This window comes from Callithrix jacchus, chromosome 3 (assembly GCF_049354715.1).
Source record: "Callithrix jacchus isolate 240 chromosome 3, calJac240_pri, whole genome shotgun sequence".
Taxonomy (NCBI): Eukaryota; Metazoa; Chordata; class Mammalia; order Primates; family Cebidae; genus Callithrix; species Callithrix jacchus.
The window spans coordinates 128,427,028-128,448,679 of record NC_133504.1 but is presented as its reverse complement, the minus strand read 5'-3'; the positions used below and the strand labels follow the sequence as shown (position 1 = coordinate 128,448,679).

At 34.7% G+C, this 21,652-nt stretch overlaps 1 protein-coding gene across 7 annotated transcripts in view; it reads right to left on the bottom strand.

Moving 5' to 3' along the window:
* Window positions 1-17,543: 17,543 nt before the first annotated feature.
* The window catches only part of UGT2A1 (UDP glucuronosyltransferase family 2 member A1 complex locus), a 47,560-nt gene continuing 43,451 nt past the window's right edge, over window positions 17,544-21,652 (bottom strand). For all 7 annotated transcript variants that reach the window (XM_035293622.3, XM_035293618.3, XM_035293619.3 and 4 more), the window contains one exon: window positions 17,544-18,772. In XM_035293622.3, the coding sequence (XP_035149513.1) occupies window positions 18,493-18,772 (280 nt within the window). In that variant the 3' untranslated portion in view covers window positions 17,544-18,492. The remainder of the gene's footprint in view (window positions 18,773-21,652) is intronic.

The window sequence follows — 21,652 nt, the reverse complement described above, 5'->3', positions numbered from 1 at the left end:
ATGGTCTTACATAAGAAGTGTTCAGAAATCTATACTTGTTGAAGACCTTCTAAAGAAAACCATATAAGAAAATAGCTAACCATACACAATAGAAAGATTTGCATCCAAGGTTTGTAGGTAGAGAAAAACGTCAGAATGAAATGTTTGTGTTTAATTTTCATTTTCATTTTTAATTTTTTTTTTTTGGATAGGATGTTGCTCTATTGCCCAGAGTGGAGTTCAGTGGTATGATCATGGCTCATTGCAGCCTCAGCCTCCCAGCTCAAGCAATTGTCTCACTTCAGCCCACTCAGCAGCTGGGGTCACAGATTCATGCCACCACATCTAGATAATGTTTTTAATTTTTTGTAGACATTAGCTCTCACTATGTTGCTCCTAGGCTCAAGCAATACTTTGGCCTCCCAAAGTTTTGGAATTACAGATGTGTAACATTGCACCCGGCCAGAATTAAAAATTGTAAATAAGCATGATTCAAATATTTAGAGATAAAACAGTCACTAACATAAGACAAGGATGAGATGAAAGGATGAATTCTAAAAAACAAATAAACAGCAAAAAAAAAAAAAAAACTGGATATTTGTATTTTTAAAAATAGAAATGGATTCTTTTTTTTTTTTTTGAGACGGCGTTTCGCTCTTGTTACCCAGGCTGGAGTGCAATAGCGTGATCTCGGCTCACCACAACCTCCATCTCCTGGGTTCAGGCAATTCTCCTGCCTCAGCCTCCCAAGTAGCTGGGATTACAGGCGTGTGCCACCATGCTCGGCTAATTTTTTGTATTTTTAGTAGAGACGGGGTTTCACCATGTTGACCAGGATGGTCTCGATCTCTTGACCTCATGATCCACCTGCCTTGGCCTCCCAAAGTGCTGGGATTACAGGTGTGAGCCACCGCGCCCAGCCCAGAAATTGATTCTCTAAGTATATGAAATATTGGTTGCTTACATAAAATAAAATAGAACGAAATGCCTCACTGATAAACTCTTAAGAGGAATCACCTAATGATCTAGAAATTGCCAGTAAACTGATTAAAGCATAATGTTGTTTGTTAACAACTTACATTAAAGCTGTCCTCATGACCTGTTTTTCTTCTAAAGCTCTCATGTTTCTAGTTACTTTCTTGATCTTAACTATCCATCCGATGCTTTGTTAAAATATTTATGATCTGATTCAATGTGTTTGTTTCCATTTTTATTTCATGCTATCCCAGCTCTTCTTGTATCTCCTTATAATGACTGATCAATTCAACTGCAAAGCTCACCTTATCTGACCAAGGATTATTCATTAACTTTTACTTATTTTTCTGACCTTGATTAACCTTGTGTCTTTGCCAGTCACTCTGAGTCACAGTCATGATGAGTAAGGATTCTAGATCTCCTTCAAATAACAAATTTATCTTTTGTAAAGTCTCTACACCAGAGTAGAAACTATAAAAAAAAAAACCTCAAGAAAAAATGAGGGCAGAATAGGAACAAAATTCTGACTGGATTATAAATTTAAAAAGTGATTAATCAGATTAATAACTAGAAATTTACAGTGAAACCAATGACACATTTTTATATATTTACATTAATAACATTAATATTTATTCATAGGCAAAGCACCAAATAACTAGTAACTCCAGAGCTGGTTTGTTGGGAATATGATTGGTGATCTTTGAAGGGTACACAGAGGCTCAGAAAAGCAGATTGCAACCTACTAGTATCTCCATTCTTATTATGCATTTGGACATTAGAAAACTGAGTATCAGGGGAACTGAAAACTCTGTGGGCCAACTCTAACCTCATTTTTGTTGGAACCTCTATATGCCCCAACTTACAAAAACATTATTTTCAAAAGAAAGCCATGACTCTTACTCATGAGAATCTAAGAGTCAATGACCAAGGGTATAAGAACTTTGCGGATGCTAACAAATGGGAAATTTGACATTTGCTTTACCAGTTTTCAACTGATTGTCCCTCAGGTCCAAATAAACTTTGTGATGTTGAATCAGGACCCTGTAAATATTTTTTATTTGCCAGCTGTCTGAATGGTAAGCTTCATTAATAGAGGACACTGGAGTGACTGCAAGGTGGTGGAGACAGAGAGATGCATCCCTCTCAAGGCCCCACTTCTTACTGTTATTCAATAATTTTTATGATGATTATTGGGTTTTAGCACTATGGATTTTAAAGAATATACTTAAAAATAATAAAAATATATTTAATGAATATAAGAAGGAAACTTTCAATTAGCATGTTTATTTATGTTTTGAAAAGCATAGCATTCTGCACAGGAATTAATATAGAAAATGCCTATGTATACAGTTTGTTCTTGACATAGATAGACCCAGTTTCATATGTTATTTTCAAAATTAAGTTCACAATTATTTGATTTGTGTCTTCAACCTCTGTGGTGCTTGCATATTCCTGTCTTTAAGCATCATATTCAAAATAAAAATGGAAAAGATTATCACAGAGATAAAGAATGTGACATAAACTCAGTTATTCTATGTGACTTCTCAAAGTTTATGTGTTTACATATTGCTAATGGCTGAGACATTTAAAAGCTTGTTAAATCAATATCAAAAAGACAAATACATGTACAATATTATAATTTTTGAAATTTAATATACCTTGGGATTTTTATAACTCTCTATCAAATATACCTTTATGCTTACATATTTTTCTAGCTATACATGTATATATCACCTTATGTAAAAGACTTAAAAATTAAATAAGCAAAAGTATTTTTTGATCTCTTATAGATATAGATATGTATCTGGCTGTGTGGTATAAGAATTGGAAAGATCTGTTTTGACAAGGCAATGACATTAATACATTTCCGGAAGATATTTTGTTAAGAAAATATAAATAAATAGAATTTAGCTTGTGTAGTACATATTGAGCTTCATTATTGACTCAGACTAATATTTATATGTGAGGTTTACCATTTAAAAATATTTAATTTAATTATAGAGCATTAGTGCATTACTTTTTTCATTCCTTGTATTTTACCACTTTTCTTCTTTTTAATGGAATGACTATATGTTCAAAGTTTAATAAAATATTCAGGGCATACTTCTTTTCTAGTCATTATTACATATTTAGTTTCATTACCAATTATCGTTTAAAATATTATTTATAGAGGACAATGCTGTAAAATTATTTCCTGCCAAGTCTGACCTGCAGACTCTGGCCAAGAGACAGATGAAAAAAGTTTGCAGACACAGATGTTTTACCTGTGAAAATGCGGCTAGGGAACACCACAGCTTACAGACTCCAAAGAGGGAGTCCAGCTGTGCAGCCCTGATACACCAGAAATTCTTGTATTTATTGTAGAACAGATTTAATGAAGGAAGTCTTTAGAAAACACCATTTGTGGGTAATTAACATTGCCGACCTCCGAATGAGTGAGCAGTCATGCACATGGGTGATCAAAGTTTGGTTTCTGGTGAAATAAGTAAACAAACCTATCTAGATAAATTCCTTTACACTTTCTTGTAACCTGCCCTTTGCCCTAACCCCAAGATAAGAGGATTTAGCTGCCTTCAGCCATAACTCTTTCCCAAGGCTTTTGCAAAATGTCTTGGTCTTCCAAGAAGGATTGTGTCTTTCCTACAATTATTCCCACTACCCTGACCAATTTCCTACATCTCCCTCTTTTCTGTTTTTTTTGCACCAGGTTTTGTCGATTGAAGAGTACAGATGTGTACAGCAACAGGTTTGTCAGGCACAGCGGTTATAAGTTGTGTTCCAGCTTTGCATCCTAAAATTAGTAAATAACATAAGACAAACTTAATATAATTAGTAACATACTTTTCCAATCAAGGAGTGACATGTAATATTACTTGGCACCTCAGTCCAATGTGTGTCATTAATGAGGGACCCCACCATGGATATGTTAATCCTTTCTTGCCAAACAGCTGCATCATTAGAGGCTAGGAAGAGAGTGTCTGCCTAAATAGCAGGTGGAAATAAAGCCAGATTTAGAAAATGGGCTCAATAGAGTGTGGCAGGTACAGGTGACAGGCAAAGTGAGAGAATAAAAAAGGGACAGATTATCTGGAGTAAATTGTGTTTGTGTTTGGAGCGAGATTTTTTTCAGCCTTCTGAGTTGTCTTCTTCAGCATCCCCCAGGTAATGTTTGGGGCTTGTGTTGTCCAAGGAAACCACATCTCCTGGGGCTGTAGGTCCTCCAGGGGTATTTCCTTTATTTCTGGTACCAGGTGGGGTCCCAGCTATACCATGGTATGGTTTGACACATTGTGCTGGAATCCAAAAGGGCCTGAGAGGGTGTGAACACAAGCATATTTTTCCCCCATGTTAGCAAATCATTTGGAGCACACCATACATTACTATTCATATCTTTCCATAAAACTGCAGGTTTTATGTCTTCAGAGGCTTTAACAAAGTGCTTTTCAATGGCTGATTAAAATTTTTCATCTAAATATTAAAAATTAAGGGTAGATTAGGCTTGTGCTAGTAGTGTTGCAGAATTATTACACATATTTTCCCTTATTTTGTTTTCTGAGCATATTTTTAAACGTGAAGTGGGTACGTTCTACTATGTCCTGTCCTTGGGGGTTATATAGGATGCCTATGGAATGTTGGACATTCCTTGTGTGACAAAATTGTTGAAATTGTGAGCTGGAATAAGCTGGACCATTACCAGTTTTAATTTTCATGGGCTGCCTCATAAACACAAAGTTAAGAGAAGATGTTTAATAACATATCTGGTGAATTATTCAGATGTATCATTAAACATCTTCTTTAAGATGCTAATTAAGTGCACTAATTATGTGCTAATTAGGTGAGAATTGGTATCAGTGGATACATGTACGTATTTTAGTTTTCCAAATTCAAGAACGTGTGTAACATTTGTCTGCCATAACTGATTAGGTTTTAGTCCTCTAGGGGTAACACCTGTGAAACAGAGAGTGTACCCGTGAGTTGCCAATCTGGGCATTGCAGGATAATTTGTTTAGCTAGTCTTTGGGTAAGTTAAAATTGTTTAGTTAAGTTCTTTAATTCGGGTGGAAAATGGATGGAGTTGGGTGGCTTGGTCAAGCAGTGACTTTATAATCTGCAGGTCTGCTTGATAATTGTCATAAGCCAGTGGGCCAGGCAGTGAGCTGTGAGCTCCAATATGTGTGATGAAAATAGGATGTGTTTGTAGATCTGGCAATTGCTGAAGTTGAAGAAAAAGTGCACACAGGGTAGCCTTAAGAGTAGACTGAATGGAGGCTGTCTCAAGGTTCTGCAATAAATAAACAGAGTAAGGAGAGTCACTAACAATAATGACGGGTTGAGCAGAAAAGGTTTCCAAAGCTTATATTGAGGCTCCAACATCAGCTCTCTGAGTACTAGTAAATTGAGATTGAGTGAGGAAATGATATGGTTTCCACTAAACAGCCAATTTTCAATGTTTATCAGAGCCATCCTTAAAACGTGTTAAAGCATTAGGTATGGGAGAGTGAACTACCTTTATAGGCACAACTGCAGGAGTACGAGATAAGAACTGAAGTAGTATGTCAGAAGGAAGGGCCTGCTCTATGTGGCCTGCATAATCAGAGAGTGCTATCTGAAGATCTAGAGCTATGGGCAAGACTGCTTCGAATCGCTTTTTACTCAAGGAAATTCTTATGACATCAGGGTCATAACCTATCAACTCATTGCATCGTCTGCAGCCTATATAGATGACTTTACTAACTAGCTGTATATAGAAAGATAGTGTTTTAGTCCTGAGCAAAAAATTCATTCTAGAAAGCATAGCCCTGGGGTCATCTGTCCTAGTAATCCTGTTGGAGGATCTTTAGTAGGAAAAAGAAACAATTGAACTGAGTATTTTGGGTCTATGTGATCCACTTGCCTCTGAGAAATAGCTTGCTCTATTTCCTATTTTTCCCTTTTTGCTGCAGGTGTTAAATACCTGGGAGAATCCAGGGCAGCATTGCCTTTTAAGATAGAAAACAGGTTTTGCAACCTTTCAGTAGTTAACCCAAGGTGTACGAAGCCAGTTAATATCACCAGGTAATTTTTGATAATCATTTAAGTATGCAAGTTGCTAGTTTTTAATTTAACATTTTGAGGCCTTACTGACCGGGGAGTTAGTCTGTATCCAAGGAGAGGACATTTGTACCTTTTCAGGTGCTGCAATGAAACCTCTTAACTTTGTATTTCTTTGGACAGAAGCATAAAAACTTAAAAGTACTGGCTCCATTGGGGCTGCCAGTAATATTCATAAAATGAATAATCTTGTAATTAGGAAATTCCTTTCTACTGGGGAGTAAAGCCTGATTACATGATACTAATACATGGTAGACTGTTCAGCTTTCCTTGAGGAAGCACTTTCCTATGAACTTGGTGAGCTGGTTTTTCATTAATGATAGCTGGTATCGTAAATACAAATTTTTCTCTGTGCTGTTCTGCCAGAAAAATAGTATTAAAAGTCTTTTAAGTAAATAAAATGTATAGGCCAATCTCAAGGAATTGCCACAGGGGAAGGAAGTCCCTGTTGGAGAGGCTTCAAAGGTTATAGATTAGAATTACTAGCCTGTAAGACATGCAAAAGTCTCAATTTGGCAGACTTTTTGGAAATGACAAAAATGAGTGAATTCCAAGGGCTGATAGATGGTTCTGTATGGTCGGCTGCTAAATGCTCCTCAACTAATTCATGGACTCGATGTTATTTCTCTCTTTAATGGCTCCTGCTCTACCCAAATATGATCCTGAGAAAGCCACATTATAGGTCGGGGAGGAATAACAGTGACAATTATTAGGTAAGGGTTTGGTTCACGCCTATAATCCCAGAACTTTAGGAGGCCAAGAAGAGTGGATCACGAGGTTAAGAGATCGAGACCAGCCTGGCCAACATGGTGAAACCCCACCTCTACTAAAAATACAAAATATTAGCTGGACATGGTGGTGGTCCCCTGTAGTCCCAGCTACTCAGGAAGCTGAGGCAGGAGAATTGCTTGAACCTGGGAGGTGGAGGTTGCAGGGAGCCAAGATTGTGCCACGGCACTCCAGCCTGGTGATACAACAAGACTCTGTCTAAAAAAACAAAAAGGGTTTGCTGTTTACAGTTCATATAATTTACCATATTCTGCCCTCCAGAGTAGTATTGTCTGATGTCTATAGTTGATTTAGCTAGCACTGACCAGTCCCATGGGAGCATATGGAAGTTGTCTGCTATGGCTTCCATTAATCCTTTTATAAATGGGCTAGTGACTCCATTTTCTTTAATGTGTTTTCTTATCTCTTTATAAGCATCAAAAGAAATGGGTTCATATAACTGATTGCCTTATTGATCTTTCATTACCAGGCAGGCCAAGAGCTCCCCTTCTATGCTGGTTGCCTAAGACAGGGTCCCATCGCTGTAGTGTCTCCCTTGTCTTTTTTCTAATTAATTGTGGGTGGGGGTTCAGAGGAAACCTTTATTTTCTCTGTGGCACTTTTATTTGCTAATTATGGGGCTGAGGGAGGGGGACAAGGTGGTAAGGTAGGTGATGTTTCCTCTTCCCTTCCCTTCTTGGACTCTTTTGTGTAGAGCAGGGCCAGAGCAGCTCTAACTAAGGCCCATAATGTTAGAGATGTTACTGGGACCCATTGCCCTTGGGCATGATGCTATTTAAGGTTTCTCCCCACTTGTTCCCAGAGCTCTAAATGTAGTGTAACTTCTTCTAGGAACCATAGTTTATGGGAAACAACAGTTTGCATTAGGTCCCTTAATTGAGCCTGGGAAACGGGCTCTGCCAGATTTAAGCAGCTGTTTCAATACTTTTATGTACTCTTCATGGTGTGCTGATAACTGTTGTTATTGACTGTGCAGTCTCATCACCTTCGTTTTTGAGAGTTCCATCATGACCCATTGCAGTGTTTCTCATGGGGGGCACCAGCTGCTGAGTCTGAACCACAGACTCTGGCCAAGTGATGGATACAAGTAGTTCTCATACACATCACAGGTATTTAGCCTGTGAGAGTGCAGCTAGGGGACCACACAGCTTACAGACCCCAAAGAGGAAGTGCAGCCATGCAGCCCCAATATGTTGGAGATGCTTGTATTCATTTTACAACAGATTTAATGACAAAGGTCTTGAGCAACATAATTTGTGGGTAATTAACTTTGCTCACCCCCCAATTAGAGAGCAGTCATGCATGCAAATGGATCAAAGTTTGGTTTTTAGGAAAATAGGTAAACAAAGTTATCTAGATAAATTCCTTTACACCCCCTTGTAACCTGCCCTTTGCCCTAATCCCAAGATAAGAGGATTTAGCTGCCTTCAGCCATAACTCTTTCCTGAGGCTTTTTCAAAACCTCTTGGCCTTCCAAGAAGGTTTGTTTCTTTCCTATAATTTTTCCCACCACCCTGACCAATCTCCTACAATTTCTCATGTGTCATAAATTATTATTATGCTTTTTATTTCTGTTCAGATATATCTCATCAGACAGAAGAACTGCTCTTAACTTGTTTTTTTCTTCTCTGTGATTTGCTTTGCAATTCTTGTTCTGAGTGTGAAGGTTATAATGACCAAAATTTAAAGGCAAGATTTAGAGAAATTTTGCCATCTATTATGCATTCTTCAGCAAAGACTTTAAAATTGTTGTATAGGATATTTGCCTCTTTATTTAATTTACAATTTATTTTTCTATTTGTTATGAGAGGATAATAAGTAAAATAATTATATACATTTCTGGTTTGTATATCCTCAGTATTCAAGATATTAAAGTAGTTGGAAGTATCTGCCTTGACAAGGTAAGGCCAAGAAATGTGAGATCTTAGTGCAGTAGAGAAATCTGGTAACATTATAATCTAGAGGGACTGGACTAAACTTGCTGGGCTTCATTTATTAGCCATAATTAAAGGGAATTAGATTCCCCTTTTGTTGTGTGTATTACTATCCAATCACAAAGGGTCACTACTAAAACAAAAATAATAACTGAAATACATTTAAGGCCATGTGTGGAAAACATCTTTAGACTTTCTAAACAAATATTTTATCAGATTTCATAGTTTTAGATAGAAAGTCAGTTATGACCATCTACTATGTTTGAAACAAAGAAAATTTTCATGAGGAGATATTTTGTATTTCATAAAGAATGTGATTAAAATTTTGTGTAACACAAAAGACTTGTTTAAACACTATGGTAAGAGACTTGGCCAACTTTGGCCCAGCTTATATGTGCACTAGGTCATAGATTTGTTCTTAAAAGTAACCCTAGCCTCCATGCTCAGACTTTGCTCAAAATAGCATGATCCTGCCAAACTGCAAAACATACACTGTCTAACCCATGATTCCAAACAATTGTCAATTATTTTCCATTTTCTTTTTATGTAATATTCCATTTTCATATAGTCCCACTAGTCCCTTTTCTCATTTTTCTATTCTTATATTTCCTTTTAATTCATATCAGTTGTCTCTTTAGAAACCTTAGTACTTTTGTTTTGGTTGGAGTTAAACTCGGATTATATTGTAGTCTCTATTCCCTACTTCAGCAGTCAAAATAACATCTGTCTTGCAATCTTTAAAAGAGACTTGCTTTTTTTTCTTTGACAGAAACACACATATTCTACTTGATTGTACTTTTTATACTGCAGATGCTGTAAAAAATGCAGTTTAAACATCTAGTCTTTCTGATTTCAGATCAACAGGTTGAAACTCCAGTGAATCTTGTTCTTTTACTTTAAAAATATACATATATAAGCATTAAAATGGAATTATTTGAGGATTTCTAAAATTAGAATCACACATTACTTAATGTCTAACCAAGATTAAAACATTTAGGTAAATCAGGAAGTTACAGGTCTTGTGAAATATAGAGGAGAATCTTTGCCACAACTTGTTGCATAGTGGTGGAATTAAATGCAAGGATCTCCCATGTCATTGTGTCATTTCTACCAGTCTTAGATCACAAAGAGTGTTGCTCTCTCTTTTCCTTCTTTTCTGACCTGACAAACCTCTGATACCCAAAAAAGCAACATTTTATGACAAATAGAGTAATAATTGCCACAGAGGCGAGCACATGTAGAGAGTGGTACTGAAACCAGGTGAAGTTGTGGGTTTCAGTACTACCTTGGCACAGCTACTTGGCTGCTTTTTGGTGTGTGACAAACTCAATCCAGAAGACTACATAGGGCTTCATAGGCTGAACATAATGGATTATTAATAACAATACAACATTCTCTTTACAGCTAAAGGAAAATCAAATAGACACCAATTGTAGAATAAACTAGAAAACAAATATATGAACATTCTTTGCAGAAGTCTAAAACGAGTGTCACATAAATGTGGATGAAAACTAAAATACTTTATTTCAAGGTGGTTATGGAGATTTTGGTTTACAGGCTAAAATCTGTCAGATGCATAAGATTTCCTTTTTTAAACAAAATATTCTTTAATTTCTGGAGTAAAAGTGAGGAATGTGTAGGTTTGTTACATAGGTATACACTTGCCATGTTGGTTTGCTGCACCCATCAACCCCTCATCGACATTAGGTATTTCTCTTAATGCTATCCCTCCTCTAGCTCCCCACTCCCGACAGGCCCCAGTGTGTGAAATTTCCCTCCCTGTATCCATGTGTTCTCATTGTTTAACTCCTGCTAATGAGTGAGAACATGTGAGGTTTGGTTTGTTCTAGTTCTTGTTTTAGTTTGATGAGAATGATGGTTTCCAGTTTCATTCATGTCCCTTCAAAGGATATGAATTTTTTTTATGGCTGCATCATATTACATGGTATATATGCACCACATTTTTTTTATCCAGTCTATCTTTGATGGGCATTTGGGTTGGTTCCAAGTCTGCTATTGCGAACAGTGCAGCAATAAACATACATGTGCATGTGTCTTTATAGTAGAATTATTTATAATTGTATAAATAATTTTGGATATATATCCAGTAATGGGATGGCTGAATCAAATGGTATGTCTAGTTCTATATCCTTGAGGAATCACCACACTGTCATCCACAATGGTTGCACTAATTTACACTCCGAGAAACAGTGTAAAAGTGTTCCTATTTTTCCACATTTTCTCCAGCATCTGTTGTTTCCTGACTTTTTAATGATCACCATTCTAACTGACATTAGATGCTATCTCAATGTGGTTTTGATTTGCATTTCTCCAATGACCAGTAATAATGAACTTTTTTATATGATTTTTTGGCTACATAAAAGTCTTCCTTTAGAATGTCTCTTCATATCCTTTGACCACTTTTTGATAGGGTTGTTTGTTTTCTTCTTGTAAATTTGTTTAAGTGCTTTGTAGATTCTGGATATTAGCCCTTTGTCAAATGAATAGATCACAATTTTTTCTCCCATTCTGTAGGTTGCCTGTTTATTCTGATGATAGTTTCTTTTGCTAAGCAGAAGCTCTTTAGTTTAATAAGATCTCATTTGTCAATTTTGGCTCCTCTTGCCATTGCTTACAGTGTTTTAGTCATAAAGTTTGTGTCCATGCCTATGTCCTGAATGGTATTGTCTAGGTTTTCTTCTAGAGTATGCATGGTTTTAGGTCTTATGTTTAAGTATTTAATCCAATGTCAGTTAACTTTTGTATAAGGTGTAAGGAAGAGATCTAGTTTCGGCTTTCTGCATATGTCTAGCTGTTATTCCAACACCATTTATTAAATAGGCGATCTTTTTCCCATTGCTTGTTTTTGTCAGGTTTTTCAAAGATCAGATGATTGTAGATGTGTGGTGTTATTTCTCAGGCCTCTGTTCTGTTCCATTGGACTCTATATCTGTTCTGGTACCAACAGTATGCTGATTTTTTTTACTGTAGCCTTGTAGTATAGTTTGAAGTTGGGTAGCATGATGTCTCCAGCTTTCTTCTTTTAGCTGAGAATTATGTTGGCTATGTGGGCTCTTTTTTGGTTCCATATGAAGTTTAAAGCATTTTTTCCAATTCCGTGAAGAAAGGCAATGGTAGTTTGATGGGGATAGTACTGAATCTATAAATTACTTTGGACAGTATGGCCATTTTTATGATACTGATTCTTCCTATTCCATGAGTATGGAATGTTTTTTCTATTTGTTTGTGTCCTCTCTTGTTTCCTTCGGCAGTGGTTTGTAGTTCTCCTTGTATACCTTCAATATGTAAAAGAAAATTTATTTAAAGTAAAACGTTTGATGAGCTCTAATGCTGAAAAACCTGCATAAGTGTGCTAAAAACTCATCAATACTGTCATGGCATTCATGGTTCCCTGCTTCAAGTTTGTTCTCAATCTTTCTTATAATCTTTCTTTTACCATCATCAGCAATTTCTCTTATTTCACTTTCCAGCTATTTCAAAACGTTTGCACTATCCTAAAAATTCTGACAAATGTTTCCACTGAAACTGCACACAAAAAAAGAACAGATTGTGATGCTCACAATGGTTTATTGATGATTGTCTTTAAGCATTAAAATAACAGAATATGTACTCACCATTGTCTTCATGTTCAGAGTCACTGCTGCTCCTTTGGCCTTCATGTGAAAACTTATCAATACATGCTATGCAGTAAAAAAAACAGTTTTTAAAAACCTGTACATTCATGAAAAGTTATTAATGATTGCCTTTAATGCATTAATCAAATCTGTGTTTGACATTGATTTTGAGTCCAGTCTAACAGCTTCTTCCTTAGCCCTAATGTGAGCAATGTTATCAAGTTGATATGCAAACAAAGGAAGCTCCCCACCATAGGGACTCCATGGTAGATCCACTCATAGGTGCTGTTGGCTACACTATGAGTTATAAAAGCTTTGATTTTGGGTGACCTAGGATTGGATAAGTGTTTGAATAATTATTTATTATAAGTCTCAGAAATAAAATGAGCAATACACAATATGAGGCAATTAAGCAGGCCTTTTTTTCTATATAACACATTACTATTACAGTAAAACTGCATTAAAATTGCTTTCAGATCTCAGAGGAAGAAGCACCAAGTCCTCTGGGGCAATAAGTGAAGGCTGCACATTGAAGCAGTGGTATGTGGCTTGAGAGTTGAAGAATGAATACAAGATTGTCAAGTGGACAAATAGAGCATAATATGGGTAAAGAAAACTGCACATCCCTCACTCCAGCCCCCACAAAGCAGGATTCATGCTAAACCATATTCTCTCAGATAAATGGTGAAGTCACTGAGTGTGGTTGGGCGTGGTGTCCAAAGAATCAGGGAGGGGGTTGTTGGTGGTGCTTGAATAGAGGAAGAAAAGGCCATACTCCATAACGAAATGCATTACCATTTCATGATAAAGGCTGGGGATTTATTCCTATAGAAAACTCATTCACTGGTAATAAAATAAGAACTGTTAATTTTTAGTTGCATTTAAAATATTTATATATTAGGAGAAAGGGTAAGTGAACATTCTAATTAGGAGACAGACAACCCAGAAAATTACTGAAAAATTATATGTGCAATATAACTGCACTTAAAATAAAGATCATTTGTTTTTGGCCATAAATAACATGACTCTGTATGATAAAATGCCAACTGATACAGTTTATCATATTTTCCCCCAGGACTGGAACACAAATGTAAAGCTGTGAGATTTGGAGTTATTAAATCATAAATGTTGAATCAGTTTGGTTTCTGTTGAACCGTTTTCATCCTGATTGCCTGATACTCACTTATACAGCTGAGTATTGATATTAATGTATCTGATTTCCTGTCATCAAATTTCCATGTAACCGTACAGATAAGGGACCCTAACGATCATAATACATGGACACATATAATGCCACAACACACACTGGGGCCTTTCAGAGGGTGGAAGCTGGGAGGTGAAAGAGGATTAGTTAAGGTAACTAATGGGCACTAGGCTTAATACCTGGGTGATGAAATAATCTGTACAACAAACCCCTGTGACACAAGTTTACCTGTGTAAACAAGCTATCACTTCTACCCCTGACTTAAAATGAAAGTTAGAAAAAGAAAGTACCTGGACATATGACCTAAATTCAAATTATAGCATATTTGTTAGAATTCCAAAAAGATAAAGAGGTCACCTACTTAAATGCCTTCCATAAAAAGGTAAGGATAGGAGGACAAGACAGGTTAAGTAGCAGAACTACTGAAGACTAAAGTAAATATAAATAAATAAGTTAAATAAATAAATAAATATTCAGTTAGTGTAAATAATTGCATTTTTTAAAGTAATGTGATTAATGCAATTACTTTTGCACCAACCTATATATTTTTTGGATTTATTTTTACATTAAATTAGGGTAAATGCAATCATGATGCATCATGCATAGTGACTTAGACAAATAAGATAATAAATGACAACTTCAAACCTTTAAGTGTTAGGCAGTCATAATTTTAATGTAAAAAAAGAATAATAACTTACAAAAGGTTTACACCTTCATTAATGTATTTACTATACTCACTTTCATCTACCAAATTTAATATTAAGCTTTTAATTTTTAAATAAATTAAATTGGAGTAAATTTACTTATATTCACTTGTTTTATAAGTTAGAATCTGACAGCTGATGATTTACAAAAAAGCAAATCTATGCAATTATGTATGAGAACTAAATTAATTATTCTAGAAATTACATATAACTTCTTTCTGATTGCAAATTATTATTTCTTCCATAAAAAATTCAAGTGAGATATTTCCATATATTCAGAATATTATCACATTTACTAGCATTGTAAATTCTGTAAACATATGAAATGGTGATTGACAGTTCATAAATAATGAGGCTGTTGACAAAGTTCCAAAATAGCGATGATGCTAAATTTTGTTCAACTTACTGTTAACTTTTTGCTGAAATGCTACAAGTGTTGACAGCAGTGATAATTATGGTCATCTATAGCTAAGCCATTTGGTACATGCCTAATACTAAAATGGAGTACTAAGTTTAGAATTACCAAAAAATCTTCATACTAGAATATAATGAACACATATATTTGCTATATAAGCATTAAGGGTAACTTCAGAGGAAGGCTAAATAGGATATAAAACTAAAGAATATCTCATAAATGCTCAAATATCAAAGTAGTATTATATATATTAGAAAGTTAGTTATTAATATATTTTATGGGGTAGCTGAACTTCTCCTCCTACCTGCCTTCCTTCTGCTTGACTCTTCCTTTTCTTCTCCTTCTTTTTCTCCTCTTTCTTCTTCTTTGTTCTTCCTCCTCCTCCTCCTCTATCTTCTTCCTTTTTTTCTCCTTTTCCTTCTCCTTTCCCCTCTACCTCCCTGTTCTCTTCTTTTGCTTCTTCTGCTTCCTTTCTTCTTCCTCTTCCTCTCCTCTTCCTCCTCCTTCTTCTTCTTCCTCTTCTTTTTCCTCTTTTATTTTCTTAAGAGATAGGGTCTCACATTGTCACTCAGGCTGGAGTACAATGGTGAAATCACAAAACTGGAAATAAAGTAACTATACAGCTGAATCACCATTTCTTAGGTGTCATGGTTCAAGATACTTTCGTGTATAAAAAATTTGTACACATACAAATCACATATTATATATTTATCAATTTAAAGTGTACAACTCAATGGCTGGGTGAAATGCTTTTGTCTGTAGTCCCATTACTTTGTGAAAGTCAAGAAGGAGGATCACTTAAGCCTAGGAGATTGATATCAACATGGATGATAACACAGAGGATCCTTGTCTCTAAAAACGAAAAAAAGAAAAAGGAAGAACAAAAAGAAAAATTAGCTGGCTGTGGTGGTTTGCACCTGCAGTCCCAGCTACTTGGAAGGCTGAGGTGAGAAGATGCCATGAACCCAGGAGGTTGAGGCTGCACTGAGTGGAGATTGCAATATTGGACTCCAGCCTGGGTGACAAGTGAAACCTTGTCTTCAAAAAATTTTTTTAATATACAATATGATGGTTCATTATATATTTACAGAATTTTGCAAAAACTAGAACAAGAATGAATATATTTTATCACCCACCCCCTCCAAAAAAAAAAAACACCATACCCTTAGCAATTCCTTATCCTTCATTTTAGGCAAACACTAACATACTTTCTATTTCTATCAATTTGCCTATTAAGGGCATCACATATTGATCTTTGTTGTTTGTAATCTATACTTAGCATAACGCTTTAAAAGTTTAATTAATGGTATAGCATGCATCAGGACTTTTTTAGTTTTATTGCCAAATAATATTCTACAGTATTGATATATCATACATTTTTATTCATTCATCAGTGATAGACTGTAGTTTTTCTTCCAATTTTGGTTAAGAGGTTGTTTATCAACATTCATGCATTAATTTTGTATAGTCCTAGGTCATTTCTCTTGGGTATATTACTAGAGGTGGAGTTGCTGGATTATATTGTAACTCTATGTTTAACCTTTGATAAGCTGGCAAATTGTTTCAAAGGGCCTGAGTAATTTTTTATTCATCCAAGCAAAGTATGAAGATTCCAATTTTTCTACATCCTCGCCAACACTTTTTATTATTTGTCTTTTTGATAATAGTCAGGTTAGTGAGGGTGAAGTGGTATCTCACTGTGGTTTTTACTAACATTTTTATATAATAATGTTGAACCTAATGATGCAGAGCAGTTTTTCATTTGTTCTTATTGGACATTTACATTTGTTCATTTGTCCTTATGAACATTTACATATTTCTTAGAAAAATACCTGTTCAGATCTTTTGCACATTTTTGGATTGGGTTATTTGTCATCATTGAGCTGTAGGATTTCTTTTTATAAATTTCTTATACAAGTTACTTACCATGTATGTAATTTGCAACTATATAATCCAAAGTCTGGTTTCTCTTCCGATGTTAATGATGGTGTTCTTTGATGTGCAAAAATTTAAATTTCAGTGAAGTTCAATTCATCAACTTCAATGTGGTTGCTTCCATTTTTGGTGTCATATATAAAAACCTTGTCAAATTCAGGATTAGAAAGATATACACATATTCTTCCTGCTGAGTTTTATATTCCTGCTCTTACATTTAGGCTTTTTATCTATTTTGAGTCCATTTTTGTATATGACTTGAGGTGAGGGGTTTGATTTTATTCATTTGAATATTGATAATCAGGTTGCCCACTGGCATTTGTTAAAGAGACTGTTTTTTCTCCCTTGTATAGTTTTGTCATTCTTGTTAAATATCTGTTGACTCTATGTTTGGCTATATTTCTAGATTTTATGAACTATTCACATTGAGCATATTCCTAGCTATATGCCTGTACCTAATGCATGCTAGGCTTAATACCAAGGTGATGAGCTGATACGTGCAGTAAACCATGATGGCATAGATTTACTTATGTAACAAACCTGCAAATATATCCTGGAACTTAAAATAATGTAAAATTTATAAAAGAAAGAAGAATTTCAAAAATTTTACTAAGGCAACAAATGTAATTTCTTCTCAGTTTCAAATATTGAAATTAACACTTTAGAAATGTCATTAAATTTATAAAGGGTAAAGAAAGCAAAATTTTTAATATACTTATTAAATTAATATAAAGCTGAATCAAGTATAAATATTTGCCTTCAATGAGTGCTTTGCATTGATAAATATTTATTATGCCATATCCTTGGTCAAGGTCTCACGTAACAATTGATAAATTTAAATTTGTAGAAGATAAAGACAAAAATAATACAATTATCTCAAAATTCAAGTAAGCATGGTTTTTATTTTTTGGCATAAAATTAAACTTTGATTACAAAAAGTGATTATGTATTATGAACATTAGTAATTTTAAAGCATAATTAATTGATGTTTAATGTAATCATTTGTACCATTAATTAAAAATTTTATAAAATTACTGGTTATTTTCTTTATTTCTCATTGTTGTATCCTCTAAATATGATCTGTTCGCCTTTAACATATATCATAGAACTTTCTCTTTGAAATAAAAAATGTTGATTGGTTTATTTACTAAAGACAGTAGCCAAATCTTCCACTACAGGTTCTATAATAATATATGCTGAAGAAAGCCAGGCAAATTATACCATGATTATATAGATATACTCAATGAAAATTATGTAGACATTAATAAGATGCACATCACAGTTAAATTCATTCTCCAACTCCTGCAACATTGGGCAAACAGAAAAGTTTATTTTTATTAAAAAAAGGAAATCATTACCTTTCTTGTAACACACTATTCTCCTATTCTCCCTGATTTGTTTGGTATATGGAAACTTGTGAATTTGACTCTTTCTTATACCTATCAAATTCCATCTACACTGTATGCATTACCCAGGATTCAGCATATTGTTAGTCACCAGTTAAGGTTAACTATAAAATAATTTGATACTGTGAATATAACATATTTAGAATTAGGTAGTATTCTTGGGTCAGAAAAGTGAAAGGAAAAGGGTACAGTCAGCTGGGAAAGACTAAGGAAAAATAGAAGACTATAACTCACAAGTTAATAATAATCACTTTGAAATCTAGGTTTTATCATATCAGTAGGCTTAAGGCAGGTAGAGGAATAGAAAATTTGGAAACATGATGGAATATGTGTTTTTGTTAAGCTCCTTTTGGCTGGAATTAATAATATTGTACCATTCAGGATTTTGCCAAGCTTAAAAACATATATTTCCTTTTCTTCTTGATCTATTCTCTTTTTACCTTCTTTCCTATCTTACCAAATTTTTGAAAGAAAAAAAAACAACACTGTATGACCAAAAATATAGCTGTTGTCACACAGACCAGCAAGAACCCAATAACATCCAAAGAGTGGTACTGGAACCAGGTGAGGTTGTGGGCCGCTGGCCGCAGGTGCTTGGCTCCTTTGTGGCGCATGACAAACTCGATCCAGAAGACTGCGCGATCCAGGGGCTTTACAGGTTGATCATGGTGAATTCTTGATAACCTCATAGCATTCTCTTTATAGCTAGAAGACAAATAAATAGGCAGAAATGAGATAATTTTTGTTTTTATTTTCATTGAAGATAAATATGTGATACATATTTTCTATACAAGTTGAAGTCCACAGTTATGTTAAGAAATAATGTAATTCTTGCATGAACTTTTCTAGTTGCACAAAATTTTAGGAGTTACAAAAGGAAGGATGTGGATGAAATATATTCTTAACACAGGATGGTCAAATGTAGACATAAAAAAATAGATAAAGCCAGTTATAAATATATTTGTTTAGCATAATTTTTCTAAAAATAATTTTGATACTGTGTGAACTATATTATCCAGGACAGTTTCAAGACTAAGATGGTATATAATCTAATGTGGGATAAAAATCATTTTAGACATACATAAACATATTCTCTAATGTCCAGCTGGTTCATATGACAGACAAAGGAAATTGACATTAGTGAGTTACTTTACAGTTCTGAGATGTTGGCACTGTGATAATTACTCCTTGGCACACATTTGTATGTTTGTGATGAAGAGAACAGTGTCTCTCTGTAACATGAAGACTGAACCAAAAAACTCCGGTGATTTAAGAAGCGGCATGTGAACTTTGAGTTTTTAAGGTAAATTAAAACATTTCCCTAGAATTAGAGCTCCTAATCAACTTGCTGTCACAATAGCAATAGGTAGGGTAGGGCCAAGATAGTAATTTCACATGGATCATCCTATATTTGAGGCATGCCTACATTTGAAGCAAATAAATAAATTTGTACATATAAATAAAAAAATATAATAAGAAAAAGGTATGTTTTCCTATAAATGATGTAGGACAAGGACCATGCTCATAAATTCATTATTTAATGTTTTATTTTACACTAATGTTTTATGATGGATATGATAAAATATTCTGAATAATGAAAATTTACTATGGTATATTCAAATGTAATTTTTAATGTTTATTAGTTGCTTTAATAAATAACAGAATGGAATACAAATACATCCATGTATGTGCTCTACACTATACTCTGTGTTACCAGAGTTGGTATTGGGTTTAGGGTTAAAGTGAAGGTATTTTAAATTAAATAATTTTTAGGCATTTATTTAGAAATTTCTAACACTATTTATAGTTCTGTTTTTTGCATCAATAGTATTGTCAATGAAATGAGTCAACATCTAAAATATTTGAAGATATTTAATTGGAGCAAAATATGAGTGAATATGGCCCATGACACAGCCCTCAGGGGGTCCAGAGTACATGTGCCCACAGTGGTTGGGGTGCAGCTTGGTTTTACACATTTTAGGAAGGCATAAGACATTAATCAAATACATTTAAGAAATACATTGGTTTGGTTAAGAAAGGTGGGACAACTTGAAGTGGGGGTACATTCAGGTTATATGTAAATTTAAAGATTTTCTGGTTGACAATGGGTTAAATTTGTCTAAAGACCTAGGATCAAATGGAAGGCATGCCTGGGATCAAGGACTGTAGAGATCCAAGTCCTTATTTGCAGAGGAAGCATTCAGGTAGTAGGCTTCAGAGAGAATAGACTGTGAAATGTTTCTTATCAGACTTAAAGTCTGTGTTGATGCTAATGCCAGTGAGGTATAATGAGGCATGTTTGACCCTCACTTCTCATCATCGCCTGAAACAGTCTCTCAGGTTAAATCTTCAAAGAACCCTGAGTTAGAAGGAATTCCATTCAGATGGCTAGATGGAGGGCTTAGAATTTTATTTTTAGTTTATGGTTTTTGAGTCAATAATAAAATTTATTGATCATTTTAAGCACTAGAGTTAAAGAGAATCACAGACCTTACCTACTCTGATAATTAACAAAATAAACCAAATTGTCAGCAACTAACAACTTTATAATAGTCTAATTGACTAGACATTAAAGTCAAAGAAAACAGCATAATGAGCCTTGCTGAAGCTTCTAAGTCACCAATTAGCTCCCGAATTATGATTTCTAGAATTATGACTTATACAACATGTATGTATTAATAAAAGTCAATTAATTGGAATGTGGATGGGATGATAAAGTCAAAAACAAGGGCTCAGTTTTGGTATGAATCTAAACAAAGTGTTTAGTGACTCTCCTTTTTGAAATAATACTGGCCTCTGTTTCTAAAACACGTGACAAAGGGCACTGAATAGATGTTTTTAAGCAGGTTAGTTCCATTTAGAAAAAGCACTAAAGAAGGGCATTACATAATGGAAAAGGGATTAATGCAACAAGAAGAGCTAACTATCCTAAATATATATGCAACCAATACAGGAGCACCAAAATACATAAAGCAAGTGCTTAATGACCTACAAAGAGACTTAGACTCACACACAATAATAGTGGGAAACTTAAACACCCCACTGTCATTATTAACCAGATCAACAAGACAGAAAATTAACCAGAATATCTAGGACTTGAACTCAGATCTGGACCAAGTGGACCTAATAGACATCTACAGAACTCTCCACCACAAAGCCACAGAATATACATTCTTCTCAGCACCACATCACATTTACTCTAAAATTGACCACATCATTGGAAGTAAATCACTTCCTGCAAATGCAAAAGAATGTAAATCATAACAACCAGTCTCTCAGACCACAGTGCAATCAAAGACCTCACAACTACATGGAAACTGAACAACCTGCTTCTGAATGACTACTGGATAAATCACGAAATGAAAGCAGAAATAAAGATGTTCTTCAAAACCAAAGAGAATGAAGACACAATGTACCAGAATCTGCAGGACGCATTTAAAGCAGTGTCTAGAGGGAATCTTGTAGCACTAAATGTCCACATGAGAAGCTAGGAAAGATAAAAAATTGACAACCTAATGTTACAATTAAAAGAACTAGAAGATCAAGTTCAAACAAATTCAAAAAATAGCAGAAGACAAGAAATAA